This window comes from Symphodus melops, assembly GCF_947650265.1.
Source record: "Symphodus melops genome assembly, chromosome: 11".
Classification (NCBI taxonomy): domain Eukaryota; kingdom Metazoa; phylum Chordata; class Actinopteri; order Labriformes; family Labridae; genus Symphodus; species Symphodus melops.
In genome coordinates, this window is record NC_136701.1 from 24,203,466 (window position 1) to 24,216,143 (window position 12,678).

At 46.5% G+C, this 12,678-nt stretch overlaps 1 protein-coding gene across 2 annotated transcripts in view; it reads left to right on the forward strand.

Moving 5' to 3' along the window:
• Positions 1-1,314: 1,314 nt before the first annotated feature.
• Positions 1,315-12,678, forward strand: part of capn5b (calpain 5b) — a 28,005-nt gene continuing 16,641 nt past the window's right edge. The window contains exons 1-2 of one of the 2 annotated variants that reach the window (XM_079356544.1): positions 1,315-1,740; positions 10,204-10,335. In XM_079356544.1, the coding sequence (XP_079212670.1) occupies positions 1,576-1,740; positions 10,204-10,335 (297 nt within the window). In that variant the 5' untranslated portion in view covers positions 1,315-1,575. The remainder of the gene's footprint in view (positions 1,741-10,203; positions 10,336-12,678) is intronic. The other variant, XM_079356543.1, reaches the window with a different exon arrangement.

Genomic DNA, 12,678 nt, shown 5'->3' on the forward strand with positions numbered 1-12,678 from the left:
AGTGGAAAAGAAAGATGGCTGATCAAACAGTTCAGTCCTCTTCTAAAGAGCATGAAACTCTCCGATTGGTCAGCTCTTGTTTAAGTGAACGACGATCAGCGGGGCGGCTGTCGGTCGCCTTTGTACCAGAAGGTCAGAGGGTTCGATCCCCTGCATGTCCGACGTGTCCTGACACAAAATCAAGTTGCTCCCACTGCTTCTCGGGCGGTGTGTGAATGGATGAGTTGTGATGATCACTTCACACAGCTGTGTTTGAAGGTGTGTTTCTACGATGTTCGATCGCTCCTCGTCCAGAGCGAACAGGACCGAACAAGTCATTTCTTCTTCAGGAATAATTACAGTTCCAGATTCTCCTGAAGCCATTTGATCGCGACGTCTTCATCAAAGATTCATGAAAGTGACAAATCTGACTGATGCTCGTGAAGCTCTAATGAGCTCCTTCATATTTTCTTTTCCATGTGTGTGTGTCAGAAATGTTCTGGAAATAATTAGTCAGATCAATCAATGCTTTCATTGGAAGCCTGATTGATACAGACTATTGAGGTCAAAACTAATTTAGCCTTTTTTTTTATTAATTCTCCCATCATGGTTTTATCTGAAGGAGGCAAAAAAAAAACATTCAAACGAGGGACTTTCTTTTGAAAGGCTTCTGACAGTTTGTTAATAAAAAAGATGACAATCAAAGCAGCAGAGACAGTTATTGTTTTGTTTCACAGAGACCGCAGACCGTCGTGTATAAAACATGGACGTCATCCCATTCATCTCCAAAGAGGCTTTTTGAAACACTGAAAACTGCTGTTGGAAAATCATGCTATTTTATTTTATTTTATTTTTTTTTTAAATGACCAACCCTGCCTTTAAGACGGAGTGAGTACAGGTGAGGAAAGTGAGTGAATAAAGCTTTTTACATGATCATCACAGGAGAAGCAGAGTAGCACAACCTCACCAGCTATCAAGGTGCGCGAAGGGTTAAAGACCTGAAGGGGTCAAAACGCTCCAGAAGGTCTTCAAGTGTTACTGAAGCTTTTTGACCTCTTCAACAGAAAATGATGTTATCAGCACGACATGGACTTTTGTGTTGGTGCAATGATCATCGTACTGAAAGGTCGCAGCTGTAATGAAATCAAATGAAATTCAGATTAAAAGGTTTGTGTTGTTTCAGTATCGATTATCCCTCCGTCTTCGAGCGCCTCCAGCCCCTCACGCTCTGCCAGGACTCATCTGATCGATGTGTCCGCGGCTCCTTTCATGTTTAACCGTGATCATTTGGGTCTCGGAGGATATCAGTGAATTGGCAGATGAATCATTTTGACCCGGTGGATCTCTGAGGCTGCGTGTGTGTGCTTGGAGGCTAACATCGACTTGCTGTTTCCACTGAGAGCTTTCAGCGTCAAGGTGTTCAAGTCGGCTGGATTCTGCTGTCACTCAGCGCCGTGCGAGCACGAGAGCCGAGGTGTAGGGAGGAAAATCGGTTTTCCAAATGCCAGGGGAAGCCACTTGTTGACTGAATGCTCTGTCCATGAAACGTGTGATGACGTGACGTGTATATCTGTCTGTGTCCCACAGGGCGGCAGCATGTTCACTTCAGTGAAGGCCTTCGAGGGGCAGCAGTACTCCACCCTGAAGAGGCAGTGTCTGCAGAGTGGCCTCCTCTTTGAGGACCCCCGCTTCCCCGCTACCGACGACTCGCTCTTCTACCTGGGCAACAGGATCGGACGCGTGGTGTGGAAGAGGCCTCGGGTGAGATATGTGATGCTGTTTCTCTGTCTCACCAACATCAAGCCCCAAAGCTTCACAACAGTTGTTTTACATTTCGGGAAAACGTCTATGACTATATTCTGGATTCATTGATTCTTCGTTTGTTCTCTGAAATGAAGAAGGACTCGTTTTTTATTTGTCTACAAACTTGCCAATTACAAAAGATGACGTTGAGGCTGGCGGGGAATCATGGGAGTGATTCTCTGTTACTCCACCCGACCCCGATAAACTCTGTGTTGACCGTTTTATGTTTACCGAGGACAAACAGAAACAGCTCGTTAGCTTGTTAGCAGTAACATCCGGTGTTACCGTGGCAACGATCAACGATGTCATGTTGGTCTTGGCAGCTTTTGATCCTTTTTAAGGTTTTTGTCCATTAAAAATGTATTTTTTGTACGTTTAGTGTGAAAGCAGGCGGCGTCATGTTTGGTTCAGGATGCATCAATCTGACCTAAATACAGCGTCACGAGATAAAATGCTTCTCCAGACTCTCACAGCTTAGCTGATGTGTTTACGTGACCCGGCGACAGAATGTAAAAGGGTCATCGTCCAAACACGTTTTAAATCTCATGTAGGAAAAGCTTCATGAAAAACATTTCAAAAACACACAAACGCTGACTGACTGAGGTTCAAAAGCAAATGACGAGGAAGGAAACATGGCGGTTGCTTTGGTCACATGGTATCATACATGTTGGAAAAAGAGACAGGAGCTGTGCAGACGCCGTGACTGTGCAGTCGTTCTTCTGTTTTCACTTCTTCTTGACGTCTGCTCGGTTGACGCGGTAGATCAGGACTGATTGGACGATGTAATCCTCGCTCACTTGATGCCCGTGCAGCGTAATCTGTGCAGTGACAGAAACAAGAGTTGTGAGGATGTATGCACCGCCGGACTGTGTCGTCCCTACAGTTACCGCCGTCCTCATTCGTGCACGCCGTGCTCCGACCGCCGCCTCCTTCCTGCAGATTATCAGTATACGCTCTGTTGTTGTGAATTACACAAATAAAGATTGATGGATGCAGAGAAGTTACCTCCACTCCTCTGACTGATTCAACATGGTCGCCGCTGCTGTGCATGCATGTTATAAAATCAGGGCGTTTTTTGGAGGGTTGGGAAACGGGGCTTCCTTGCGAGGAGGTTCGGCGGCAGCGTTCATGACGGGATGAAATGTGACTGCTGAAATCTTCAGGAGGTTGTGTGAGACACAGTCGAACCAGATGTTGATGCGGAGGCACGGCTGTCACTTCGACATCTTGCCAAACTCCCTGCAGAAATATGTCAAGGTCATTTTATGCAACTTGGCGTACAGTAAATTGGGAGCAGTTATTGGTCCTTTTAAAAGGTTGACACGGCGAGCTCTCGGTGCCAAAGAGCGCTTCAGGACGAGGGTTTGATGACTAAATAATTCACTAAATAACAGTGTGTCAGTATTCATTTGTCCCCGCTTCGCTCCCCCTCTGTCGTCTCCTCGTATGAGCTGGTTCTGTATGTATGCTTCAGCGGCAGATGATATCAGGGCCTCAGGATTTCGAGAGCTGCCTCCCCTGTCGCTGTTATCCCACTCACACAGCGAGGCCGCGGCTCTGCGAGGAGTAACCTCCTTCTGCCTGTGTGCCGCTGCAGCCACAGCCAGCATGCATCGCCATGGAAACTGGGTCACACAGATTATATGTTTGGGTCTGCGATGTCAGCCAGCCAGGCAGGCAGGCCGAGAACTAGAAGAAGTCAGGAGGAGCATCCTTTGATTGACATACAGACGAGGAGCTGACATCCACATCCTGGTATTTATGACTGTTATATTGCTGTGTTACAGCACATTAAAGGATTGCACATGTGAACCCATATTCAGTGCACTGTTTACTGCGATCCTCGACGCTCCACGATCGGCAGGAGGGCGAAAACACAGACGAACATCCCAAGTTGTGAAGCGCTCGGAGCAGCCGTGAAAAAGGCTTCTCGTGCTTTGTTTTGTCCTACTTTCCAGAAGTTTCTGCTCAGTGGTTTCTTCCGCTCCGAGTGAACCAGCAACCTTCACTCTTCCTCGCTGCATCACTGATAAACTGCTTCCTGTATCCTGAACTCAATGTAGATTTAAATGATGCAGAATTAATTATTTGGCCACTTTAAGACTGTAAACACACGACTGTACCTTCTGATCCGCCATGCTGCGTTCAGTGTCTTTATGATCAGTCGTTCTCCTCGATCGGACTCACGCAGGTCGGACATGTATAAACTGTTAGACTGGTGATAATGCTGCTTCGCTTCATACATGACTGTAGGTTTTAATCAGCTGCAGTTCATCAGTGTGCAGACTTCTGTTCAGCCTCCTTCACTCATCAGTTTAAAAGCCTGTCAGCAGCAGTGACTGAAAGCATGAAAAAAAACCAACAACTGGTAAATCGTCTCTGTTCCCTCGGAGACTTTATGTCGTCACACTTGTGTCCACGTTCGCTCCTCCTCTTTCTTCCGACCTGATTAAAACCTTAAATGGATAAAAACGTTCGATGTGGTGAAACGTTAAAAGACGTGTGAGCGTCATACGTGAGATCGAAGGCGATTTTAAAACCCTGCGTTTGTTTTGGTTTCACTTCCCGCCTTTTTTTCTTTCACAGAAGCGCCATCGTTTATTCATGGAGACCTAAAAACCATCGGACTGAGGCTGAGGAGGTGATTATTAAAAACTCACATTTAACTTGGTGTCAGTAAACGCATCGCCCTTTAAAGGAAGAATGTGCGACTTTTTCATCCAGTAGATGTCGCCCTTGAGCATTACATCAAAACAAAGCTCCTCCGGCGACACGCCTCCAACCCCTCTCCACTCGGGTTCACATGAAGGAGTTATCAGTCAGAACACACCGTGGTTAAGAACCGCCCCCTTTTTCCTGACCGTCTCCAGAGTCTTCCTTAGTTCTGTGTTACAAACGAGCTCGCTGCAGCGGCCATGTTCGCATCATCCAGCTGCTGAAGCTGCCAACTCCTCTGTAAGGAAAGTAGCTATTGGCTGTCCTGGAAGTCGCTAATTTGCATAATTGAAAATATGCACGTTATCGTAGAGGAAGCTGTAAGAGACAACAAGCGGATGAATTCCCTTCTGTTCATTTTTTTGCGTTTTTTGCAATTAAAATAGACCTCAAAATAAAAAATAACTTGATTTATGCTAAAAAAAAATGTTTTTAAAAAGTCCTCAAGAGGAAACGGAAAATCGGCAGATTTAGCGAGAAAGTCGCCACATTGGCAGCACTGCTCCTCCAGCCTTCGGACCCGTTTTCACGAATTAGTCTCTCTGTTTATTTCGACCTCGACACCAACACGCCTCGAGATCAGTCAGAGCGGACCGCAGCAGGTAGCTTGATAGCATGTCATGTAGTTAACATGAAGCACAGAGAGGTCTGACATGGCACGATGCACTCCAATTTGTTTGTGACACGACACGAACTCCTGTAATCCCAACGGGACAGCAGATTAAAGACTCTCCACGTCAGCGGCAGCCATCTTTGTTTACAAATGTTTATCATGAACGGGGGCCTCCTCTATACTGTCATCGTATCAAACTTGCCTCATAATGGCTGTGATTGGCCTGACCTACATCAGGTCCGATAGAAAGCTCTCTGAGTGGGAGGAGGATCAGACGCGTCTGCCACAGCAAATAAAACATGAAAGTGCAGATTTGTCTGGTCTCCAGGCTTGGCTCAGTGCAGTCTAAGTGTAGAGGGTTTATCTTTGTGTGTTCATGTTGTCTGTAACAATGCTGCGAAAACGACGACAGACAGTCGAGTGTTTGGTTTACACTGTTTTTGAGGTGACGTAATCCCCGGTGAGAATTATTTCTTGGAATCAGTCGATTTCGATTCGATGGCCTAGAAAGCCTCCCGACTCTTCTCCCACCGGTGGCTCCGACGAAATCCACCGAGGCCGACGTTCCCAGAAACTAGCTTTCATCTCAACCACAGCTCTTTGGGTAATGATGTTTTTAGAGCCGGAAAAAGCTCCATTTTGGGTTTGAAGGAAGGAAACCTCCGTCCGATCAAAACACCATCAGCGGGTTGGTCTCATGTTTCCCAAAAAAAAAAAAAAAAGAAACATTTTTAAAAGCTTCACGTAAATGGCAGCATTCGCCAGGAAAATAGAGAAATGTTGAACTTCCTGGACTGTTTGTAATTTGACAGAATAAATGGAGATTTGGCTCTGAAGCTACAAAAAATCAGAGTTTGATTAGTTGGATTATTTCACACCAACAGACAGTGGGGTTGCAGAGAGGTCGTGTAATCAGCTGCAGAGTGAAGGTTCACAGGCGTCCCCCCCCCCCCCCCCCCCCTCCCTCAGAGGTTGTTGTGCTCCGAGTTATCCTTGCTCAGATGCATCCCGGCGATATTTATGGCTGCAATGAAGTCCCAGTGGCGAAGCGTGCGAGCTTAAAGAGCAGGCTCTAATAAAATGTTCCTCCTCTCTCACTGTCTCGCATCGTCTCTCGGCCTGTCTGTCTTTCTGCTCTTCCTCGCTGTGCTTCTCCTTCACTGACTCGGCGTTTATTAGGCTACACGAGGTCAGGGTGGGGCGACACGACGGGCGACGCTGTGAGACGAGGACGCACTTTCAACTGACAGACTCGTAGATTATTCACCACGCTACCTTTCCTCTTTGCATATCTTAGTGATTAGGAATAACGTGTGCTTGACGTTCATCCACAAATATTCTAATTAGAGCCCGACCGATAAATCGAGCGGCCGATATTAGCACATGAAGGAGTTTGTTTTATTCGCTGATGTTACTCGATTTATTCACCAGTCACACCGCATTTACTTTGAGCTTCATCGTATCACACTAGCAGTTCTCTGTCACCAGCAGAGGGCGCTATATTGCAATAAATGTGTTTATCTATATCTTCCTCTTCAGATCAAACAGATCTATGAAAGATATCGGCTGATAAATCGGTATCAGCCCTAATTCTTAAATGACAAGTTAATTAGGTTTTTATCCAGCTGTCATTTAGACCATTAGTATCCTCTTAGACGTTAGCATACTGTACATTCAACAATTAAATATTTAGTTTGTAACTTCGTATTCAGTGCGTCCCTGAAAGCTTCAGATCAGGGTTCAGGACTGTACTCTTATTATTGGCAGTGTAGCCACAACAGTCCAGCCCCGTTTGTGTTTCCACAGCAACCTGCGCCCTTTTTGGTTGGCGGCGTGTAAGCCGGATGCCGATAGCCGCTACGTAATAGCGTCACATGATAGCAGCTAACTGCTAACAGCTAACCGCTAACTAATAAATTCAACAAAGGAGAAAAACGCGACCAACAATCAAAGACATCCAGCAGTTCATCTCCTCTGTCACTGTCATGTGACTCAATGTCAATCAGCTCTGTGTCAGAGAGCTGCGTGCGGCGAGGAGAAACACAGACGTAAACAATCAGCTGTGTGTTACAGTCAATGGTTTAAACACGGCGGAGTTTTGTTTGCCGACGTAAAACAGGAAGTGACGATTCTTTCGACCAATCAGCAGACTGCAGTGTTTAGCTCCACCTTTTCGGGTCGGCTCCACATTCTTGGCCCCCCAACGGAAGGATCCCAAAAAGTGGGACGGTACGGGTCGGTTATTTGGGAATCTTTCCCGGGATTAGCCGATGGAAATGCCGCAAAATGCGCGCCGTACCGAGACGAACCGATCCGAAACTGCTCGGTGGAAACATTTAGTCTGTGTTTGCTGTCGTTTCTCTCTTTCTGAAAAGAAAGTTCCTCCTTGCTGCTGTTAGCTCCCAAACGTAGCTGAGTGCTGTGCAGGGTGCTGAGTCTCTTTTTACAATATAACACAGGACTGACAGGATTAAATGGAGGGAGAGAAAACATTGCTGTTGTGATGTTTGGTGTTTAAGAAACTCCACAAACCTTTAACCCTCCGAGTGCTGCAGGTCTCTGCTGTTTGCTCCTCGCCTGTTGTGACGCTCTCCCTCACAGGCTGATGGATGGTGCTGAGGGCGGCGATGAAGCTGCTTGAAAGGTTCTCAGTAGCAGGGTGAATGATTAGGCTGTGCTCAGCCACAATATTCACATTACTTCAGTGTCTGCAGAGCCAGGCGGGGATCGATACTCTATTACTCTTCCACCTGAGCCAATCCCTGGACAGCAGGCGACCACAGGGAGCACCCGCCGCGGCTCTGAATTCACCAATCAATGCTGCTGCAGACTGGCTAAAAACGTGATTAGAGATCTTAACTGAGGCACCGAGTCGGAACACGGGCTCGCCATCATGCCGACATTGCTTCACATAGTTGTGCGCGCTCACGTACAGACAGGAAGTGGCCCACTGGTAGCTGGCGTTTGTACGGTGAGAGGGGGCTGCAGGCTGCTGGAGCGCTCCGGCCTCAGGGGAGCTGCTGCAGTGGACTCTGCTTCTGATTAAAAGTTTTGCTTTTGCAGCAATCAGCTTCGCCGAGTCAGCAAATTACTGACCTTGCTCGCGTCCTGTGAGTGCGTCCGCTCACCTCCAACATGCGCCACAGTGTGTACATGCTGTGATCCGCAGTGCTACACACACACACACACACACACACACACACACACGTGGCTTTTAAAGGCTGGCACCTTCACGGATGTTTATATTTAAAGCAGGATGTGGTGCATCAGACTATCAGCGGGCTAACACATTAGCGCTCAGTAGCACACAGAGGTGTCCAGCCTGCGTCTCTGGACTGTGGGAGGAGACCAGAACCAGAACCACGTGGAGACTTTACACAGGCGGGCTGCAGCAGGTCGCCTCAGTGGGTTTCTCAGCATCGATGCAGTAATCACAGTCCTTCCATATTCATGAGCTAAAACCACCTTTCAGGTGGGTGGAAATGTCACTGTGGAAACATTTTAGTTTGTCACTGCAAATAAACGTGGAATTCAAAGGAAGCGTGTGTGAAGTGTATCACATAAAAAAACATCATGTTTATCCCGTGTGACTGTCTCTGAGTCACACCTCACACCTGACACCTCGGGAGAACCTGACTGGATCGTCTGTGGATCCATCAGATCGTCGAGTCTTTGGTCGGACGAGGGAACAAAAACGTCCCGGTTAGCTTGTTGTGTGTCTAAACCAGGGGTAGCCAACCCTGGTCCTTGAGGGCCACTATCCTGCATGTTTTAGATGTCTCCCTCTTCCAACACACCTGATTCAAATCATTATCTCATCATCAAACTCTGCAGAAGCCTGATAACAATCCTGATCATTTGAATCAGGTGTGTTGGAAGAGGTCTAAAACATGCAGGATAGTAGCCCTCGAGGACCAGGGTTGGCTACCCCTGGTCTAAACTATAATATGAGCAGAATAAACAAGAGAAGAAGAAGAGAGATGATCCGACTTTGCACACGAGTAAAATGTTAAATGAGTAAAAGCTGACATGCATCCTCTCTCTCTCTCTCTCTCTCTCTCTCTCTCTCTCTCTCTCTCTCTCTCTCTCTCTCTTTTTGCCTCTTTTACTTTTCTGACCCTAGTTGAGTGCTGCGAGCGCGTAAAGATAAAGAGCTGTTAAGTGGTGCTGCTGTCTGTTGAGTAATGTCCGAGGAGCCCATCGACCTGCACAGAGCAGAAAACAGACTGTTCACACCCGGAGCAGCTCTGTTGTCCCGATGAGCTGACGTTAACCTCTAAATTAAACATTTTGATGTCGCTTCGCTTCCGACACCTGAGGACGCTTCTTTTTTTGTCTTGAACTGAAGTACTTTATTTTCTGTCCTCCTGCTAAGATGATGTCGATAACACTTCTGTCAGCACGTCTTCCTGATGAACATCTCGACGTTACGTGTTCAAAGTAACACAAACTCCTGTGAGAGACTGAACACGAGATATTTAATATAATCTCACTTTTTCTTCCAGGAGTGACTTTTTGTTTCTGCACCTCATTTTATTTCATTTTCACAGATTGTAGCTCAGTTTCAGTTTTTTCTCTCTCTCTCTCTCTCTCTCTCTCTCTCTCTCTCTCTCTCTCTCCCTCTCTCTCTCTCTCTCTCTCTCTCTCTCTCTCTCTTTCCCCCCCCTCTCTCTCTCCCCTCTCTCTCTCTCTCTCTCTCTGAGTCATCCTGCTCTTGGTTGCAACATGTTGCTGAAGTGAAGTCGTGTTGTGTGTGCAGACTAAAGGACGTGTGAGCGCTGTAGTATTCATCCCACACATTATCACAGGAACCGCAGGACGTCCATTGTGTGTGTGTAGGTGTGTGTGTGTGTGTGTGTGTGTGTGTGTGTGTGTGTGTGTTGTTCACATTGGGGCAGAAAATGGACTTCAGCACCGCAGCAACAGGAAGTGTGATGGTGTAAATTCACGTGGCCGCCCCACTCGTGGGAGCATTAGAACACGTTTATACAGCAGCAGGACATCAAACATACAAAAACAAAAAGTCTCTTTACCTATAAACCGTGTGTGTGTGTGTGTGTGTGTGTGTGTGTGTGTGTGTGTGTGACGTGCAGGAGCTGTGTGAAGACCCTCACCTGTTCGTAGATGGCATCAGCGCTCACGACTTGCATCAGGGACAGCTGGGGAACTGCTGGTTCGTCGCGGCGTGCTCCAGCTTGGCCTCCAGAGAGTCTCTATGGCAAAAAGTAAGTGCACTCCTGCGTGGACACACACACACACACACACACACACACACACACATACATATATATATATGTTTGTTTTCTTCTTGACCTCAGAACCTGCAGTCAAATCCGGTCTGATCAGACGCTACTCAGCGGCTCTGAGCAGTCTGATGGACTCGTCTTCACTTTAAAAAACAAGAGTTCATGTAGTTTACTTTTTACTTTTTGTGCTTCTTCCATATTTTCTGTCAAATCTTGAACATGTCAGTCCAGTAATTGATTCACAGCCTACGAAGCATCACTCCTGTTTTCACCGCCGGCCGCCGGTCACATGTTGTCTTCAGCCCCGTTTCCACCAAGCGGTCCGGTTCAGTTCTGGTCATTTATTTGGCGCTCGCTCTCAAACGTTGGCGGATCTGTATCGTCCTGATTTTTTGGTTCCCTGGAACGTTCTGATCCGACGCTGAAGGTTGGAGATAAACAAACTGCAGCCTGCTGATTGGTCGAAAGTATCTTCACTTCCCGGGCGACAGCGGTCATAAAGGAAGCAGTTGACATACATGATGAATGTTTGTATAGTGTCGACTCGCAGATCAGTACAGAAGGAATCATAACTATAACATGTAACCTGATATTTTTTAAACGTTGGTTACATCTTTGAATAAATCTGTTTCTCTCGTCGCCTCCGTGGAACGCTCGCCATCTTCAGCCAACAGACTGTTCACTTTACTTTCCATTCAGATTTGGACAGTGGGAGGAACAGCTTGCTTGGCTGAGTCCAAAGTCCGAAAAAAAACACATTCGCCAACACAGTGTACTGACAGTTTTTTAATCAATACAGACATCCTTTTTTTTTTTTTTTTTTTTAAATCTGTATTTTCAGACGAGTAAACTTTTCTCCTGCAGCAGAGTTTTGGTTAAATGTCTGTTTGTCCACTGGGTCAGAGGCTGGAGTCGTCCTTCACTTTGCTTTATTCGTCTAGTTTTGAGTGTCACAGATGGATGCATTGATCGGACTGCAGGCCCGAGTTATTTAGTGTTTATTGCCTGATTGTTTTCTGATAGATCAACGACAGCCTGGGCGCTAAAATCTTCACAGGAAGTGACGTTCTTCACACATGCATCCGAAGTGAGACGCGTTTTTGGAGATGTTGATTCCGGAGTGAGTTCATCGATGCATCTTGGCACAAACACTCCGGCTGTGCAAATCCAGTTTCTAATAGTTGTTTGAGTTACTAATAATCTATAATATCAGCTTGTTCGTAACAAAATGATGTCACAATGTTTCCAGCCTCTTATGGAGCTACGCTTTTCTTTAAATCGATGAAGGATCTGCGTCTTCCCTTTGGCCTCCAATGCAGAATCATCATCGGGTTGATCAGAATGCCAATCAACTCACAGTCCAATATCAGAACCAATAAGCCCCAATAATCACCCAGCCGTCTGTCGGTACGCATCGTGCACAACGCTGCGAGTCTATTTGAGTCTAAGCTGGACAGGAAGACAAGAACAGGAAGTCAGACAAGGAAACGCACAGAGTTTCAAAATAAAAGAACATAAACAGCCTCGCGATCGTATTTTTTTTATCACTTTATCAACATTATGTCAAAAACAGGCCCGAGCACATGGCAGCATATATACTGTTAGCATAGCTTCACTGTCGCTCATTCCCCCGGGGACAAATAAAGTTTTTTCAATTAAATTGAATTGATGTGCGAATCGTCGCAGAAAAAAAGTCCATGTCCTTCTCGGACCTTCAGATTGACATTTTAAATGTCCCCGTTGCTTCAACAGGTTGTGTAATATAAACTAAAGAAACAGTCGTATCTGAACTCTGCTCAGCTCTGTCTCTGTTTGTGGCGTCAGGATTATTATCCTGAGCCGTTCTTTGGCGTCCATGGTGGCGGAGGAAACAAAATGATTTCTGAGGTTTTAAAGGGATTTGGGAGAAGATTCCTCGTCCTGTCGTGGAGAGATGCTGGATCGTGACGCTCCGCTCAGAGAGAGAGAGAGAGAGAGAGAGCGTGCACACAGTTTGGATATTTCTCCCCTTCTGTTGACGCTCTGCTTCTGAGCTCTGTTACATCTTACAAACAGGCCGAGCGTCACATCCAATCAGCAACGCCTTCTTTGTCTGTCTGATTCTCTTCCTAAAGCTCGACCTGTGCGGACCGGCTGAGACCTGATCCTGTATTTATTTACGTGTTGAGATGAAAGAAATATTCAATATCCAACGTTCTGTGGGGAAAAGGATTTATTCGCTTTTATAGCGTGAGAGTGACGCCCGCTGGGTCCGGAGACAAGACCAGACAGGAAGTCGTTAAAATTCATGCAATAAACTCGGTCTGTCCCGTCTTTGTGTTT